The sequence below is a fragment of the Gymnoscopelus microlampas genome, assembly GCF_963454915.1.
Source record: "Gymnoscopelus microlampas genome assembly, chromosome: 3".
In the NCBI taxonomy this organism is placed as follows: Eukaryota; Metazoa; Chordata; class Actinopteri; order Myctophiformes; family Myctophidae; genus Gymnoscopelus; species Gymnoscopelus microlampas.
In genome coordinates, this window is record NC_139940.1 from 36,350,541 (window position 1) to 36,370,836 (window position 20,296).

The 20,296-nt window shown below is 45.6% G+C and overlaps 1 protein-coding gene across 3 annotated transcripts in view; it reads left to right on the forward strand.

Annotated features, from left to right (window-relative positions):
* Positions 1-20,296, forward strand: part of LOC311041487 (neurocalcin-delta A) — an 83,300-nt gene that overhangs the window by 51,825 nt on the left and 11,179 nt on the right. For all 3 annotated transcript variants that reach the window (XM_084051876.1, XM_084051877.1, XM_084051878.1), the window contains one exon: positions 2,374-2,784. In XM_084051876.1, the coding sequence (XP_083908002.1) occupies positions 2,407-2,784 (378 nt within the window). In that variant the 5' untranslated portion in view covers positions 2,374-2,406. The remainder of the gene's footprint in view (positions 1-2,373; positions 2,785-20,296) is intronic.

Genomic DNA, 20,296 nt, shown 5'->3' on the forward strand with positions numbered 1-20,296 from the left:
GTGTGTGTGTGTGTGTGTGTGTGTGTGTGTGTGTGTGTGTGTGTGTGTGTGTGTGTGTGTGTGTGTGTGTGTGCACGCTGTGGTGAGAGAGTGTGTGTGTGTGTGTGTGTGTGTGTGTGTGTGTGGGCGCTGAGGTGAGAGAGTGTGTGCGTGGGTGCGTGCACGCATGTGAGCATGTACTTTTTTAGCGGTGCCAACCGCTCTACACTTGACTTTGTCCGTATGTCCGTCCGTCCGTCCGTATCAGCACGGGATGATGAGCACGGGATTTTACACAGCTATAACTCCAGTTTGCAGCATGCCACCAAGTCCAAATATGGTATGTGGACTTAGACCACCAATAGGGACGAGCATGAATTGCTGAAGTTATCACAGCGGGGTCCAGGGACCCCCCGCGTATGTTCTGTCCGTCCGCCCGTTTAGGGCACGGGATTTAAAACAGCTTTAACTCCAGGTTGAAGCCTGCCACCAACTCCTACTTTGGTATGTGGACTTACACCACCAATAGGGACGAGCATGAATTTCTGAAGTTATCACAGCGGGGTCCAGGGACCCCCCGCGTATGTTCTGTCCGTCCGCCCGTTTAGGGCACAGGATTTAAAACAGCTATAACTCCAGTTTGCAGCATGCCACCAAGTCCACATTTGGTATGTGGATTTACACCACAAATAGGGACGAGCATGAATTGCTGAAGTTATCCAAGCGGGGTCCAGGGACCCCCCGCGTATGTTATGTCCGTCCGCCCGTTTAGGGCACGGGATTTAAAACAGCTATAACTCCAGTTTGCAGCATGCCACCAAGTCCAAATTTGGTATGTGGACTTAGACCACCAATAGGGACCAGCATGAATTGCTGAAGCCCCGCCCCCTCTGTCTTCCCATTGGCTGGCCTTTAAACAGCCATAACTCACGTTCGCAGCATGCTACGGAGTACAAATTTTGTGCATGCACTAAAACCACCAATAGGGACAAACTGTAATTACTTAAGCCCCGCCCCCTCTGTCTGCCCATTGGCTGGGCTTTAAACAGCCATTATTCCAGTTTGCAGCATGCTACCAAGTACAAATTTGGTAAGTGGACTCAGACCACCAATAGGGACGAACTGAAATGAGTTACGCCCCGCCCCAAAGGCACCGCTTCCTTCACACAGGGTGTGATTTTTTATTGACTAGTTAAATCAGTGGAAGGCATTTTGTGCCGTGTGTACACTTGTATGTGTTGTTTTCCTCTGAAAGTTCTGTCACTTAGCAAGAAGTAAGCTGTGTTCTAAAGTGGTGATATACTGTGTGTGCCAAGGAGGAGTGTGAGAGAAGGTGTTGCTTACTTTCAGGCCTGAGGCCTCAGGATACATCATCTGTCTCCACAGGTCATCTGTTGATTGCACTGCAGGGACACCCTTGAGTTTTCTTTGTGATTGTAAACAACATGCAATTTGTGAGAGTGTCAAGCAGTAAATCATGTTTTTTTCCTCTTTAAAGGAGAATTTCGCCCAACATTACTCTTACCTTTATTATGACGTTATGATATCCTAGGACAAGTGGTACAGTACAGAAATTCCATAACTCCATAACGGATCCGCCATAGTTAAAAACCTGCGCCTATGGTCCTTGTTTTAATTTAATTTTAATTACTTTTTTTTTTTGGATAGATCTGATGTTTACAGTGAGAGAACACTATGCAACCTGTTTGTTCTTGAATGTGCTCTACCGTTAGCCACGCTTTGGCGACACTTCCGCCGCCCGACCGGAAGTGTCGCCAAAGCGCATCAGATCTCTCCAGAAGAAAAAGGAAAAAAAAGATATTAAAATAAGCAAGGACCATAGGCGCAGGTTTTTAACTGTGGCGGATCCGTTATGGAATTTATGTAGTATACCACTCGTTCGAGGATATCATAACGTCATAACGCGGGGATTACAAACTATACCTTTCAGTTGGGCAGCTGCTTACATTGATAGTGTAGCATTAGGAACATGGTGATATGATGGTGGGATCAGAGATTGTGGGATACCAGATCAGCCATTACAGTTCATGGTTATGTTGAAGAACTTACACTAACCCTAACCCTCACCCAGGATAGTTGAGTACGTAGGAAAAATTGTTGATAATCTATAAGGAATAGTTTAATTTATTTCATACAGCAGTATCTCCAATATTGAGCCTGAATCAAGTTCACATCAAATAAAAAGAAGGACATTTTATTTGATCTCAGACATATCAGAGATGTATTTCTCTTTTTGTTCTTACAGCAGAGTGACAAAAAAAACGTATGTGGTAAATTATGATCTGTATATTTAAATCTAAATTACAAAGTAAAACATCAACCTGTTGATTCAATCAAAAACACTTTTTCTTGCTTTCTCTCTCCTCCTCCCAGCTGTAAGCTGAGCGAGCAACAGGAACATCAGACATGGGGAAGCAGAACAGCAAACTCCGTCCCGAGGTGATGCAGGACCTGCTGGAGAGCACAGACTTCACCGAGCACGAGATCCAGGAGTGGTACAAGGGCTTCCTGAGGGACTGCCCCAGCGGGAACCTCTCCATGGAGGAGTTCAAGAAGATCTACGGCAACTTCTTTCCGTACGGTGACGCCTCCAAGTTTGCCGAGCACGTGTTCCGCACGTTCGACGCCAATGGCGACGGCACGATAGACTTCCGAGAGTTCATCATCGCACTGAGCGTGACGTCGCGTGGCAAGCTTGAGCAGAAGTTGAAGTGGGCCTTCAGCATGTACGACCTCGACGGGAACGGCTACATCAGCAAGGCAGAGATGCTGGAGATTGTACAGGTGAGGGACTGCATAATAGTGTTTCCCATATTGTTGAGATGGTGGCGTGGGCTACCTAGGCAACGGAAGCTGTTTCATTTCTATTGGTGTCAACAGAGTTGTGTCACTAAATATTCTAAATGATGATCAGTTTTGTTTCACACTGCCAAGACACATTTCTGTGGTTCGATGCGGTGCAATTGTGGCTGTTAATCGTTTCTACTGGACATACTGGAGTTAAATACGAAATGTATTAACTGTCACCTTTTCATTCCAAAGCACAAAAAAAGTGAATTTTTAAAATGATGATAAAATGAATAAAACCAAAGCAGTAAAGTTCCCTCCCACCACCATAGGGGTTTGAATTCTCCATAGTGCTTGTTGCAAACAAACACAATAGACCGGTCGCTAGGCTCTTCCCCTTAGACACTTTGAGAAGTTCCCCATAGACAGATTTTCCACATGAAAATTATGGATGATTCTTGGAGCCAGAGCTCCAAAAGCTCTGCCTAATCTCGTCAACAAGGCCTGCATTATGCACTGGAAGAATGTGCATGCCATTATTATTTCAACAAACAAAATACAGGCAAAACTTTTTTCACTTAAAGACAGATGGATCTATGGCATCTAATATCAATCAACTACATTAAATATATAATCATCGGACAGGAATGTTTGTCTACTGCACGGTAAGCAATATGACAAATAGTAGCACTTAATATAACTAACAAACAAATACACCACTTTTAATAGCGAGCAGAATTGCAGAGCTTTGCTTCGCAGAGCTTTTCTCTGCGGACCGCAGTGTGTTGAACTCAAACTGACCGACCCCAACTCCACATGGAAGTCGTTGTCTAAGCGTTGTCTAAGTAGCAACGGTTGCTAAGCTAGGATTGGACAATAGCCATTGTCGGGTGGGACTTAGCGATCGGTCTATTGGCCGTGTTCACAGGTAGGAAGCCTGTTACACCCTCTCTGTGTATCGGAGGAGCAGTGGTTGACTACACCCTCCCCAGGACCAAAAAGCAAGGGTCAGCAGTGACAAGGCCAACATGGGGGAATTGGAAATTAGCATAACGACTAAATTGGGAGAAGACGAAAAAGGAAACCAGGGCAGCTTAAATTGTGGAAATTGAGAGGTATAAAGAAACACTAAGTCTACTGTGTGTTTTGAATTCCAGTCAAGTACTCTGTGTGACCCGAGACAACTCTGAATTGATTTCCATCTCGCTCTCAGACAAACACACAGACATAGACATAGAAACTGCAGCATTGGCCAGTGCAGTGATAAGTAAACACAGTCATATAAACAGCATAAACAACACTACCACTGTATCCATAACATTCTGTTCATGAGACATGCTGGTCAGGAGAAACAGAGCAAGCATCCTAAAGCCCTCTCCAGTATTATTTAGCATTTTTCAGCTGCTTACTGTTTTCCTATGCCAACAATTAGTAAGGCACGGTAAGGCAATTTTATTTGTATTGCACATTTCAACGACAAGGCAATTCAATGTGCTTTACACAGAACAGCAAGCCAATTATAAAGTAATATATTGTACATTGATTCCAGAGGCACCATAGGCCATTTTTGACACAAGAGTATTTTGAGTGCGAGGCCACACTCAAAACAGTATTTGACTTGAAGCACCCATTTTAGTTGAATTGAACTTTTTCTTTGTGTTCCATCTGTCTCTTTGTGCTACAAACAACACCCGTGACAACTTGTCAACGTACCCCTCTTCCAGACCCAAAGGCTCAAATGAATATGTGTCAACATCCTCCAGGGCCAGTATTTATCTATAGCCTCTCAGAGCAGAAAATCGTTCCAAAGAATGACACAAAATTGGCCCTTCTTTCAGGCACATAACAGGAGTAACAGCATGTTATCAGTATTCCTTTCTTAGGGAACAGCTCCTAACTCTACCAGTTTTTAGGAGAGCTGTCCTAACCTATTAGTAGTTTAGTTTCCAGCAAATTTGCAAACATTTTGAGGAAGGAGAGATGTCTTGCATTGGAACGATTGACAACAAGTTTATCAATCACTTACAGTGTAAGTGGACCAGTCAATGAGGTATATAGGGTGTAAGTCTTACACCCTTTATACTTCATTGACCTGAGTCCCCCTGGGGATATATTTCATCCAGCTCCAACTGACCAGGAACCAGCAGCACGGGGACATAGGAACTGATTTTGCTGCTCATAAACGATATTGTATTGTAGCAATTATGTTCAAAATATTGAACATAATTCCCATGGCTCTTAAAAAAGGAAAATGGAACCGTCGGCTCCATTTGGTTACACCCAAAGTTAGATTAAAACCGTAAATTAACACGGAGGGGTCCATGTGGGTGCATTCAATTGAATTGACATTTATTGTGTACTGGCTGTTTTCTCAATATCTGTTGTTGTAGCCTATGTGCATAGAAATAAAACTAGCCCCTGTCAACACACTGCGTTTTATTTACTCCCGAGTCCCGAGCCGAAGGTGACATCTCGCCAAGCGGGTGACAGGTGACGCCTCAACCCATAGGAGTACATGCAGTGACAAATATCACCCTCCCCCGAACACGGCTAATTCAGAGAAACAATTATCAAAGCTTTTTAAGTGCTTTTTTTTAATTCCTCAGATGTGGCACTCCATCTCTGATAATACACTCATTCATTCATTTCCCCAGCACTCTACGTATCTTAATGCAAAAACAAGCAGCATTTATGGAAGTCGCTGATTGTCAGTGTCATCATATATATCTCATATTATGATCACTGGGACAAATAGACGAATGGAAAGCAATCACCACAAAGTGCTTATGGATGCAAACTAATTGATCCTTGATGCTGTGGCCAAATTGCCCTGATGTACCCTCAAACAGTTTTTTATTGGATGGTTTGAAGAATTGTGAGTGGCTAGCCAATGTTGATTATCCTACTATGCAAATTGTACGTCGATAAATATCACAGAGATGTATACATTTATTTTGGCAATATCATTTTTGGTCTATAGTCAAGGTTACTTAGTAGTGGTTAGTACACATGAGTTCAGTCAGATATTTCACGACTAGATTGTAAACAAACAAACACATACCAAACTTCAGTGACACTGACAGCAAGATAACAGTGAATGGGGTGAGCTTAAATAGACCGCCAATTTGGTCAGCTGCTTGACATGTCACTTATACATCGCCCACCTAGTGATGTGTGTGTGTGCGTATAAACCTCTCGAGAGTATCTGCCTGAACTAGCTCGCAAGCTAGTTTTGTGCTATCCCTGCATCCCTGTCCATGCATCAAATTATGTAGATAGGCCTATACTCATTGAATTCATAGAGCAGATATCAGAAACAAAACTGCAATCCTAAATTCTATTTTACAAGAGTGTTGTAAAACCATGATGTCAAAAATAGAACTCCTCCTCACTGAAAGTAAAAAGAAGAAAAAAAACTCCTCGTGAAAGTGTTTGTAGGAAGCTTCATGAATACCTCTCATCTCGTACTCAAAGGTAGGAGGATTTTCAGGCTTAGTCAAACTTTCAGTGTGATTCCTAGGAGTGATTCTGAGATGCTTGATAAATATGGGCACAGATATCTACATAAAGTGGAGGGGAGTTATCTTCTACCTCAAAATTACAGTATACTTGGAGACAGCACTTTTCTCTCTTCTTCTATGCTCTGTTTGCACTTTCCAATGCTTTCAAGGGAATTGACATGGTAGTCCACCTGGTTGCCATATAGCGTTACTAAAGCATGTTAAACAATTTCAAACCATAACAACATATGCGTTATGTTGCATATGTTTGGTTAGAAAAATAAGGAGAGAAAAAAGGAAATAAAATTGTCTTGAGGTTTTTGAGAATGGGATGGAAAAACTAGGCCCATAGACATTATTTGAGCCTTTCTTCAGATTAACAAAGGATTTGTTCAACGATTGATAGAGCTTTGTGTCTAGGAAGTCTAGAGGTTACGTAGGTAACCCCGGTTCTTTTAGTTTAGGAGTGAGGCACTCACTATGGGAAACAGCGCCATCTGGCGATGCAACAGAGCTACACAATACGCTCCCGGGGCCCATTTCATTGGGCTAGAGGGTATGTCACGTAACCGGCTGTCCCTTCCCCTTTCCGGAAGGACATATAAGGGCTGGTCGTGACGTAGTACTTCCTCTTACCACAGGTCCTCTGTTCGCAGTGGCGAAACAAAGGGGTGTTTGGTGAGTGCCTCACTCCTAAACTAAAAGAACCGGGGTTACCTACGTAACCTCTAGTTCTTTGTCGTTTTGAGTCGTGAGGCACTCACTATGGGATCTATAAACCCCCCGGAAGCGTTAAAAACATTGTATCCCCAGAAAAACCGCACGTCCCCTACTGGCTCAGGGACCCGCACACGGCGGGCCCCCGCTTCAGGGACGCCCAGGCCCACAAGGGATGAGATAAACGAAAACCCCGACAGACCGAAGTCTTCCCCATTCAGCTAATAGAAGACAAGGCTCGTCACCTACTAACCTCCTAGTAAGGGAACAGGGCCCCCCTGCTCCCTAGGACCCAACAGATTGTTAGCCCCACGGGATCACATCAGGGGGAGAAAGGCACCTCAAGTAGATGAGGCTGCCACGCCAAGGACTGCGTGCGTCACCGAGGAAGCCGCCATGTCCAGGCTGTAGAAAGCTGCAAAGGTCGAAGGAGACGACCAGTTAGCAGCCCTGCAAATCTCCTGGACCGAAAACCTCTCTAGAGAGGGCCCAGGAAGCAGCCAATCCCCTAGTCGAGTGCGCCCCCAATCCAACAGGTACTGGGGCCCCACTACTAGTATAGGCGAGCCTTACGGCCTCAACTATCCACCTGGAAAGCGTTGACTTGGCCATCGCTTTCCGCTGGTCACCCCGGCCGTAGGTGACAAACAATCGTGTTTACGACCTACCAGGCGCCGTCACCTGACAGTAGAGCCTCAAAGCCCTCACTGGACAGAAACAAAGTGACCGCTCATCCACCGCCGAAGCGAAAGGAGGTGGATGAAACGCAACCAATCCGACCGGAGCCGGTGCAACCACCCCGGTCTAGGTAACGAACGCCAAGTTTGGCGTCAGCAGAACCCGTCTGCTATCCCCAGAGCACCTCAAGCACTCCGAACTCACCGGGAGTGCATGCAGGTCACCGACCCTCTTGGCCATAGCCAGGGTCACCAAAAAGACTGTTTTCAGACTCAACACCTTGAGGCTCCCAGTCTCGAGACGTTCAAACGGGGGGAAGGCAGAGTGCATTCAGCACCACCGCCAGATTCCAAGCCGGAAACAGAGGCCTGTTACCCGGCCTGGTCCGTCTGGCCCCGCCCAAGAACCGCCGTACCAGGTGACGATCGCCAACCGTCCCGCCTTCGAAAACCTTCGTGGCAGACGGAGATGGCATCCAAGTACACCATGACCGTCGAGAAGGTCAAACCCTGATTCAGCTTGCTCTGCAAGAGAAAAAGGAAGCCGCGTACCGGGGCCCGAAAAGCCACCACCACTGGTGACTGCCCCTGGCACCATGACACGAAAATATTCCATTTGACGTCATAGGCAGCCCTAGTAGAAAACGGCCCTCGCCCTCTGGATGGTAACCACCACGTCAGGGGGCAGACCACACGAATCTAGGTTGGCCCTCACACAGGCCAGAGCCACAGATCTAGGTCCCAGGGGCTGGGGTGGTTGATCTCGGTCCCCACCTGCGTCAGCAGGTCCGCGATCGGAGGAAGGGACCCGGGTTCGGCGTGGAGCAGAGAAGTTATCTCCGATCCCCACACGCCCCAACCTGGAGCAACTGGCAGTACAGTCAGGCCCTGGGGCCTGACCTTTTCCAACGTCGGGCGGAACAACTCCAGCGGCAGGAATGCATAAAGCAGTTCCCTCGGCCAGCTGTGAGCCAACGCGTCCAGTCCCAACGAAAAGTCCGCTGCCTTCACCGAGAAAAAGCGAGAGCACTTCGCGTTCTCTGTTGAGGCAAACAAATCGACCTGTGGTCGATCGAACCTGGTCCAAATCAGGCTGGCGTCCGTCGTGACAGCCGTCCGTGAGATCACAGCGCCTCCCCTGACGCCTTCTGACAGAAAGGGTGCGCATGAGCACAGCCTAAGTGAATCCACGCAAGTGGAGACACCAGACCTTGTCGAGGGTCCACGGTAGGTGGGATCCTGAGAGCCCGCATCCACCTCTGAAAGGTCCCAAAATAGCCTACTTAGGCAGGTCAGGTGTATGGCTGAAGTCATGAGACCCCCCACCTGCACGCACAGCCTGTAAGTGACTGTCTTTCCTACGTGGAAAGGCCTCACACAGGACAGGAAGCCGTCTAACCACTCCTGAGACAGACGTGCTGCGAGCGTGGTCGAGTCCAGTGAGAACCCTATAAGGGAGGACTGCTGGGACGGAACCAAAACGCTCCTTCTAGAAACCGACAGTGAAAAACCGACAGTAATCGCGCCTCAGGGCTACGTTGGTCCACCTGTCCCCCTGACCGAACGTGCGCAGGAGCGCCACGGTCATCAGCATACGAAACCTGAATTTCGTAAGAAACTTGATGAGACCCCTTCATCCAGAAAGGGTCACATAGCCTCCCCCCTCCTTCTTTGGCCAGAAAACACACGAAAACCAGTTGTACCAAAAACTGGGAAAAAAACCGGGGTTACCTAAGTAACCTCTAGGTTCCAATTCGTAGACGGTTTTCTGAAGATGCCCTTGCTCAGTAGAGAGAGTCCCTCTCTCTCAGAGACATGGCTGCATTACCTCTCCGCATGAGAGGAACATGCTGTGTCTGACATAGGAGGCATGTAAAGGTACGTGGAAAATCACGTTGTTGTCCAGGGGAGCTGACCGGTACAACCACAGTGTGTTACTGCTGTACTGAGCCTGACCAGTACAGAAAACCAGTGTAACACTGACGTACCTGCTGCATTAAGCAACACAGTGTTGTCGTAAGCGAGGCTAGGTAGCCGCTAGGTGAAAACAACAGCAGAAATTTCCTGTGCACCGGGTAGACGGGAACGTGGAAACACGCATCCTTTAAGTCTATGCTGGTCCATCCGTCGCCCTGACGCACCGTGCGTAGTAACGCTGCGTTCGTCAGCATGCGAAAATTGAATTTCGTTAGAAATTTATTGAGACCTCTCAGGTCCAGTATGGGACGTACACCCCCCCCCTTTTTCTTAACCAGGAAAAACTTTGAGTAAAAACCCAGGCGTTTCCGATCTGGGGAGAACTCTCCTATTGCGCCATTGTTTAGGAGAGAGAGAGAACCTCCTCTCGTAACGTAACTGCCGCTGCGCCCGTCGCGCTGGAGAAAATCACTTTGTCTGACATCGGGGGTTTCATGCAAAACTGTAACTTGTAACCCTTCTGTATGGTGCGCAGCACCCAATGAGACGGGTCGCAAGCTTTCCATTTCGCTAGACAGCGAGCTAGTGGGTTGAGGCGAGTTAAAGAAACTGCTCGCTCCACCGGCTGTCTGCCCGTTGTCATGGAGACCAGTGACGCGCTCGCACGCTCTGGCGTTGCCAAACGTGTGACGCTCGATAGAGGCAGTACGGGTGTTACCTGATTGACAGAAGGATTCGGGAAAGTCACGTGACCCCGCACGCGGTGCCTCCCCAACATTGGTATCCGGTCGGAGAAGCCCCTTGTCCGTCTCCGGTCGGAAAAGGAAACAGTTGGATTCGGGAGGGTCACGTGAGACAGTACGCGGTACCTCCCCGACGTCAACATCCGGTGGGGGACGCTCGACGTCCGTCTCTGGTCGGACACGGAAGTATGTAACTTGTTTACCTTCCGTTCGGCCATCTTGAGAGGGCCCTGTGATGCAGAAGCGTTTTGGCGCCCTCTCCAAGATGGTGGAATCGGTTGTAAAAACGGGCGTGACGCCTGTGCCAAGGTGCAAAGGCGCCCTCTGGCGGACAGGGGTGGTACCGTTCTTACAATTGATTTTACAACTGGTTTTATTGTTACCTTCAATGGAGTCAGTACATGCAGTGTTTCTGTCCCACACGTATTTGGAAAAACGAGAACCGGCTTTACCAAATACTGTGGGCTCATGGGGGGGGGTCAGATTGCTTGTCCCACACGTATCTGAAAAACCGACGAGGGTTTTTTCGGACACTGTGGGCCCAAGGCAGACCATCGAGAACGGTCCTCGTTCTCCCTGGCACACAGGCGGAGTTGGAAAAAGACAAGGTTTTGTACTTTTCAACGCATGTAAAACCACAATCACAGGGTATTTCTTCACAGATCTTACAGTAAGTGCGACATGCTCCTCTGTTTGGCTGTGGAGGCTGGAGACTGGTTTTCCCATCTGCACTGGAGTTATTCAATTCAGTGTAGCAAACACATTGGCATAATGGCGAACATTATATAAAAATAATGGAGAAACGCATTATACTTCGTATCCCGTCAGTGTTTGGAAGGCCGAGAAACCGGTTCCGTCCAATCATTAAGGGCTTAGTTCAGAGTTAGTCAATTCAGTGTAGCAAACACATTGGCATAATGGCGAACATTATATAAAAATAATGGATAAACGCATTATACTTCGTATCCCGTCAGTGTTTGGAAGGCCGAGAAACCGGTTCCGTCCAATCACTATGGGTTTATTTCAGATAGTGTCTGAACCATGCAGGGTGTGGTGAAAGAACAACCATAATAGCACAAAAACAGGCAATAAAAACAATATATTGACATTAAGGCATTATATCGTATCCCAGCCGTATTTGGAAATGCAATATGTGACAAGTGTGACAGACATATTGGCACAGTGATAAGCATTAAGTACCACAATATACTGACGTTGATATGCATAACATGTTGTATCCGACAGTGTAGGAGGACGAGCACCGACCATTTTCCTAGCATTGTGGACTCATGTCGACATGGTTTGAATAATGCAAAGGTTTGGTTCTTTGTAACAAATTTTATTGGCACAAAAAACAGGCATTATATTTTGTACTGACCTCACAGAATGTGCAAAAAACTACCCTGCTTCTGCTCTGTAGACACTGGGAGGAACAGGGCGGTCAACGTCGCGTACTCCGCTCACGAAGGGGGTCGGGCTAGCTTACCGCGGGCCACCGCTCGTGGCAGCTGGAGTTGGGGTAGGGAGGCGGGAGTGTCGCGGTGGTGCTGGGCGAGCACCGCTAGCACCTTCGGCGTTCCCCGTACAGGCCCTGGCCTGACCGTAGCGAGCCATCGCGTGGTGAAAGAATCAGCCGCGGCTGTAGCCGAAACAGTTAAGCTGGTTAAAGCCAGGGCGAGACAAGCAACACAGTTCGAGTATCGCGGGAGGGTTTCGGGGGGACAGAGCGAGAGCCGCTGGTGTCCACTAAAACTACCGGCACAGGCCGTATCTGTGACGAAGCAGCCTCACCGGGAGCCGGACGAGACAAGCAACACAGTTCGAGTATCGTGGAAAAGAGCGACAAAAAGCTAGGCTAACAGCTCTATTCGGGGAGTTAGCTCAACGGATAGGGGGTTAGCGCTGTGGAAGTAGCCAAACAGCTAAGCTAAGAAGCTAAGCTAGGCTAAGAACAGCTTTAAGCTAACGTCGGCTCACAAAAAGCTAGGCTAACAGCTCTGTTCGGGGAGTTAGCTCAGCGGGAAAGGGGGTTAGCGCTGTGGAGGTAGCCGAAGCTAGTAACAGCTAGCGGCTAGGCTCAGAGGCAGCTAAGGGCTAACACCGGCTCACCACGAGGTAGAATAAAGTTAGTATCCTGGAGTTTAGTCGAGCGAGAAAACCCGTGGGTGACTTATCCTAGTCTCCGCTAGTTTCGGGGGGACAGAGCGAGAGCCGCTGGTGTCCACTAAAACTACCGGCACAGGCCGTATCTGTGACGAAGCAGCCTCACCGAGAGCCGGACGAGACAAGCAACACAGTTCGAGTATCGTGGAAAAGAGCGACAAAAAGCTAGGCTAACAGCTCTATTCGGGGAGTTAGCTCAACGGATAGGGGGTTAGCGCTGTGGAAGTAGCCAAACAGCTAAGCTAAGAAGCTAAGCTAGGCTAAGAACAGCTTTAAGCTAACGTCGGCTCACAAAAAGCTAGGCTAACAGCTCTGTTCGGGGAGTTAGCTCAGCGGGAAAGGGGGTTAGCGCTGTGGAGGTAGCCGAAGCTAGTAACAGCTAGCGGCTAGGCTCAGAGGCAGCTAAGGGCTAACACCGGCTCACCACGAGGTAGAATAAAGTTAGTTTCTCAGCGGGAAAGGGGGTTAGCGCTGTGGAGGTAGCCGAAGCTAGTAACAGCTAGCGGCTAGGCTCAGAGGCAGCTAAGGGCTAACACCGGCTCACCACGAGGTAGACTAAAGTTAGTTTCCTGGAGTTTAGTCGAGCGAGAAAACCCGTGGGTGACTTATCCTAGTCTCCGCTTTTAGGGCTAAAGCTGGTTTCTCACTTTGGGTCCTGAAGTGTAGTAATTGTCGAATAAATGTAGAATTCAGTTTTTAACAAGCGTGTAGCCTTGTAACATCTGCGAACAGAGGAACTGAAGAGGAAGTACTACGTCACGACCAGCCCTTATATGTCCTTCCGGAAAGGGGAAGGGACAGCCGGTTACGTGACATACCCTCTAGCCCAATGAAATGGGCCCCGGGAGCGTATTGTGTAGCTCTGTTGCATCGCCAGATGGCGCTGTTTCCCATAGTGAGTGCCTCACGACTCAAAACGACAAAGAACATTAAGTTCTGGCATTACAATCCCCATGGAGATTCCAACTAACACATTTATGTTTTGGTGGCTAGATATGGCAGCAAGCCACATTCAAACACAAGTGTAAATGTACCCAACAACTGATAGTAAACCGATTACCCTAACCTCCTTATCAAAATGTAGTTTGGACAAATCTGATTACATTTTTCCTACTGTAGGAGTGTTAGATTTATCCTTGTCATACCTGTATCTAGATCCTTGATACACACACTCTGCATTAAGCTTGTAATACCAGGGGCAGATAGAGTCAAAGCTAAGCTTAATTCGTGTTTATTAAACTGGCTACATAGTAGATATGATTTAATTTACGGGAGGTCAGTTTGTGCTACCTTTCCTTTCTTTAATGACCCCAGACATTTAATCTTGCATTATCATGACACATTTTACATACACATAAACCTTTTTCTATTTCACTTTTATTGCTTGGAACACCATTTGTCAGCAGGCATAGGGAGTTTGACGTTTCTGTCATATTCTGTGATATTTCAGTCACCTGTTGTATTTCAATAAGACAATGAAAGTCATCCAAGGTGCCTTTTCAGAGTATACTGAAGGAGTCTCTTAAAGGAGTACTTCTCTCCCAAAATGACTTTTTTCGATAATTTACTCATGATGGCTTGAATACAAGGAGAATTTTCTTTGGTATAACATTACTTTATGGTGAATCCCAAAATCAAGAGAATAAGTGCTGAAAAAGAAGACTTGGAAAACATAGGGAGTGTTTTTTTTAAACTGAAAAAACGTTTAAAAATCTGTTTATAAAATAAACAATGCTTAGCCAGCAGATTCTGCCAATGCTTTTCAATGGGAACGGAGCGTTTTTTTTTTTGCGGAAATACGCATTTGTCAACAAACCGCTCCGTTCCCATTGAAAAGCATTGACAGAATCCGCCATTTGGCAGAATCAAAGTTCAGTGTGACTGCATCCCAAGTGTTCTTCATCCATTTGTATGCTCTGTACTCCTATATTGCTTTAATGTATTTTTTTGCTTCCGGGTGAGCTGTCATACACAAGCGAGGAATGCACCTAGGCTTGTGTGTTGTTCGTGCATGAGATGATTTTTTCAAACCAAAAAGCGATGTTTTGTAAATACTGAGGGCACAGACTGGATACAGAACACTTGGGATTGTACTGTGAGTGTTGTTTTGGTGTTTGTAAACAGATTCTTTATTGTGCTGTTTTTTTCCAATTCCCTTCTTTTTCACCCAACCCCAATCTTAATTTTAGATTGGGATTTTTAATATTTTCTGTAGGGAGAGTGTGATTAATCTCTTGCTATTTATAGCTCAGGAACACCCTTGGTCTGTCTCACCGATTCAACAGGCCTGCAGTTGGGAGGATGGGGTGGGGGGGTCATGGAAAAGTGACATCCGTTATCTGAGCCGTGCAGTGGTGTTCAGTTCACCTTTGAAAAAGAAGAAGACAAGGGAGAAACGGCAAGCGGGGGTGGCATTTCCTGTCGAAGTGCTCTTTGTGTAAACAGACCTTTCTGCTCTGTGTGTGTGTGTGTGTGTGTGTGTGTGTGTGTGTGTGTGTGTGTGTGTGTGTGTGTGTGTGTGTGTGTGTGTGTGTGTGTGTGTGTGTGTGTGTGTGTGTGTGTGTGTGTGTGTGTGTGTGTGTGTGCGTGTGACCCCTCCCCTCACACTGCTATTTTGGTCTCCGGCGACAACGGTTGTTCATTTGTCCCATTTCAGCTTCCCCTAATTCTTGTTAAACAGAAAGCTCATCTTCTGTTTTTAGTTTTTTTTTGCACCCGGTGTAATTTTCAGGATCAAGAGGCCTGTGATGCTGTAGGTCTGGTCCCAAGTGACCTCACCCAGTGTGGGGCTGTTTGAAGGCCAAAATAGAACCAGCTGACCATTGGCTGACAGCCACAGGGGTCTCAGCAGTGATCCCTTCAAATGAAATGTTCAAGTTCTTCTCTCTGTACCAATGGGTCACAGCCTCATTTGCACTAGTAGAAACCAACCGATGGCAATTGGTTTTTGGAGAGTCCTTGACCACCGATGTTTTCACCGATATTTTTACAAAAAGTTTGGCAGAATGTTGTACTTTTAAGCAAACACATTTTTGACAGATACAAAATTAACACATGAACTTTATTTTATTTAACAACTTAAGTCCTGGGGTACCTATGGCCTAGTGGTTAAGGGGCATACAGTAACACATATATCTAATGCAGCCTGAAAGCAAGTCGTGGGTTTGAATCCAGAGCCCGAAAGCCTTTGCTGCATGTCTCTCCCTGTTTCCTGTCACTCTATCACTGTACTATCTGAATAAAAAATATCTTTAAAAAAAAAACGACTTAAGCCCTATTCAAAATGTTCAAAAATAGCCGATCTACAAGCTCACAACGTGTCACATTGCGTTGATACCGGTGTCGCGTTGTTACCGATAAGCTAAGGAATGGCCGATATATCAGTCTGGCTCTAATTTGCACGACATCAATCGTTAGAAGTTGTCTGTGTGTAGAATGCTGCCACACCACACCCCTTCTACTCACCTGTATGCTGATTGGCGGACTACTGGCGATGGCATGCATTTTTTTCATTCTTCTGTGAGAGTACGCACACACCAAGAGGACTAAACCCACAACGTTGCTCAGAACCCCCACTGTTTTCAGATGAGCATCAGCTTGGTCATGATAAAATAATGAAAGAAGAGAAGCTATGTAGGATGGGGAGGAGACTGTGTGATAGACATAAGGAGTAGATACAGGCAGTGTTGCCATGTCCGTTTATTGTCAGCGACTTTGGGCTTGTTTTCCGGTAAAGTCGCTTTTGATGAATTTTGGTGGTTGCGGGTTGCGGTTTTATGGGCTTGTTTCTAAAGTGCAGTTGCTTATTTGGTCTTGTTTCCTAATGTTGTTTAAACCAGTCGTTCTCAAAACTTTTTCATGTTTTGTCCACGGACCGTCATCTGAAAATATTTTGTGCCAGGGACCCCCCCTAGTTTTCGATCTGCTATTGGAAAATAGCAGATGTATATAGGTTTAAAGTGCTCATGCAGCTGCCTATAGTTGCTTCTTTAGGGCTTGTTTTTGTAGACCTGGTTGCTTATTTCTCTCACAAAAGCTGGCAACACTGGATGCAGGCTATGTGTCTGTCTGTATGCATGTATGTACATTTATGAGTGTACACTGTCATATGTGTTTGTGCAGAGTCTGTGTATTCAGATAGATCAAACAGCTGTTCTGGGAATAGGAGGGACAGTGTTGAGAAATAATACCTCTGTGTTTGCATGAGGAGATGGTATTTGTCCTTATGCACACTTTAGCATGTACTCATACAGTATTGTATCATATTGTATGTTGAACCATTTTCAAAACTGGCACCACTATGTTGGGCTTGTCATTATAGAAAAAAATGTTAACAAAACAAAAAAAGAAAAATAGCCGATCTGCAAGCTCACAATGCTTTGCTCTGTTTGCTTGTAGATTGGCTATTTTTACAGTATGGCATCGTCATACGACAAAGTATGAATCGGCCGTAAGTGGTTAAAGCCCTATCAGTGCAGACGATATATTGCTGATGTATTGCTGGGTCCTGAGCCAGAGGGAATCCCCTCAGTGACATGCAGTTCCGAGCTTAGGAACTCTCCCCTCACTTCTGACAAATGAATGCTTAACTGTTGTTTGACATGGCTAGTCCGATCTAATGTAATCAGAATCTCACTCATGACAGAAAGCTCTGGGAAGATCAGGAAGCTCTGGTTTGTGCTCGCGTATACAGTATATACGACTTTAGATTATGTACTCGTGGTAATGGACTGATATCTCATGGACCTAGTGGAAATAATTTGGTCTCTGCATGAAACGTGGGGGCGTATAGTTGTCTGTCCATCCACAAAATAGATTCTTCTTCTTCTTGTGAATACTAGTCTGAGACTCTAGAGTTCTACAAAACACTGATACAAGGCAACCAAAGGTATGGCACCCCCATACCTTCAAAGCCTGATTCAACCCTACAACATTCCCGCTCACTCAGATCAGCTAACACAGGAGAGTGTCTGAGCCTTCCCTAAAACACCCGGGACAAGGCTCTTATGGCTCCCAAACTGTGATACAAACTCTCCCTATACCCCTCACCCCCCCTACCTACCCCTTCCTGCCACCTTATGCCTCAATTGATGCTAGCGATCGACCAAGATATGGCTACCATGCAGAAATATCTTGTTCACTCGCTCTCATGTTTTTGTTACTTAGGTTTGTTTTCTTGACCACAATGTAAGAATGTGGTTAGATAGCATGTTATTTAAACAGATGCTGGGTTCATTGTTTACCTGTGGTATCCTATAGTTTCAATGTACATATTGTTTTTTCAATAGTATATTGTTTAGACTGATATTGGGTTCCTGGTTAACCTGGGACGCACAAGTACTTTACGGTACGGATGTGCACGCACACTAGAACGCGTCCCCCTCGATTCATGAGCCACAGCCAAGTACCCAAATGGCTACTTTGGTTTACAAGTGAGTGTACAATAATTCAAGGCATTCCTTGAATTATTTGTATTAGTTTAAAAAGACTACTAAGCTAAACATTAAGCCAAAAACTAGTCATTTCCTATACAAACATGTTTCCTACTTTAAGGTCAAATAAAATGTGTGCGATGTGCGCGTGCTGTGTGCGTGTGTGCACGTGACGTCATTAAAATAGCGCTCAACCCCACAAAAATCACCATTACCCCTGCCTGGGAACCTAGCTTCTCAGCATTATATACCGTAATTGTAATTGTAGTTTTTCAGTGAATTAAGTAGTAAACAAGAAGTACCACCCTGCATGTTTTAACAAGAACCCAATCTGTTAGTGCTTTATTCATCCCACTGTCAACAAACAGCTCTCTGCCCCAATCCCCATTAAGAAGGTGTTGCTGTCTGACTCAGTATGTATGACTCAGAAACCCAATCTAAATTGTATGCAGGTCAGGTGTTTGTTAGGAGTAACAATGTTACACATACAAAAAGCATAAGAAAAGACCATGCGTTTTCTAGTTGTGTCCTGTCTGTAGGAGCTTCTTAAGGTGTCTGCGTGCTGGAGGAAGGAGGCAAGAATGATTTCATACATTAACATCCCACTATTTTCAGCTGTTTAATACATAGTAAAATCAGGATTGTTATACACTTTTAAGAGTTAAATTAACACTCTAGATGTTGAGGTGTAGAAAGCACCATGTTTATTTCTCTATCTGACATGTTATCATTCACAAACATTCTTTCTCTCCGTTTCACTCGCTCTTGCTCCCTATTAGCCCCTGTCCATCTACTATCTTTCCATCATTTTCTCTCTCTCTCTATTTCTGTGTGTCTTTGTCTCTCAATTTGTCTGGGTGAGTCACTCCAGGCTTTCAGCTCCCCACCTACAGAAACAGAGCGAGAGAGCAGACCAGATGTAGGAGAACAGTTGTCATGCAGAGCTGATTTTTGGCAGAACAATTTAAAATGAATTATACCTTGGATCAAAGTGTTTTGAAAAGCCGCGGTGCATCCGGCTTGGCTGGGCGGGAGGACAATCTCTGTCTCTACACCAGCGACTCCTACAGGTTATCAGGGCACCTGTTCAGCTGCGTTTGTAACAAAGAGCAATAGAGTGTTCCTCATCATGCATCCTTCCGGTGAAGCTCCTCACTGTCAGGTGAAAAGAACGCTGGCTGCATCATGTTTATCACAGGAAACGTACTCGCCCCCATTTTCTACGCGGACCAGCGGTTCTTGTATTCTACTTGTATTTGTTTTACTGAGGATAAGGTTAGAAATAAGTTTAGAGTTAGCCATAGTTTTACTGAGGTTAAGTTTAGGAATAAGGGTAGGTTTAGGCATAGTTTACTGAGGTTACGTTTAGGAATACCAGGTGAATACAGCTAGATTTGCCCCAGGGCGACTGTGTTTTGGGCCGAGCGTTTTGGTCTTCATTCCGATTGGCTAGTAGTGCTCACCCTTCAAGCTGTGAATTCCCAGCAAGAAACTAAAGTGCAAAGATGAAAGTGTGAGAGAAGAGATCTTTCCTATTGAACCTACGCTTAGAGCTACATAATGATTGAATTGAGAGAAAAATAAGAAAAAAAGATGGGGGGGGTGAAAATGTGGAGGATTTTAGTGACCCCATAACCTTCTAGTGCTAGCCATGGTCCATAATATAACACTGTGCGACTGTACATGTATTTTCCTAATTGAAAAAAAAAAACTAAGAATACACTTTTGCTACTCACCGTATGTCAATACCTCATCCAAAGAAACTTGTCATTCGTCACACGTGCTCTCGATATAATTTTATATACAGAATTTATATATTATTAGGAGGCCAAGCCCTAAGACGTAGGGGGGGCGTGAGACCCCTATTGTTTTTGTTAGTCTTATTATTATTATTCCGCTTTTTTTTGCAGTTCTGGCTTAATTTTGGCTGGCTTAACTCATTCAGTGCCAAACTTATTTATTCATGTTAATGTAATTTTGGTTCTGAGTGCCACAGCCAAAATTCATTGTAAAAAAAAAGTGCTTAGGAAGCGAGATACAGCCTTTTTAAGTTATAGGTTAAACAAGGAGTGGATGGAGCAGCAAATCTTCAAATCATCATATCTTGGGTTCTGAACATGTTTTTCCCAAAAAAAAAAAAAAAAAAAAAAAAACTTTTATTTTGATTTTTTTTTTTTTTTTTGAATTTTTTTTTATGACGGATTTGACGGATCGTGGCGCTCTGGGCGTCAGGCCACGTGACGGATTTGACGGATTGTGGCACTCAATGAGTTAACTGGCTTAACTTTGTCGTTTTTTTCGAAACTCTGCAATATGGTAGAGGTTTATGCCAAAACGGCCAAGAAACAAAACTCAAAACC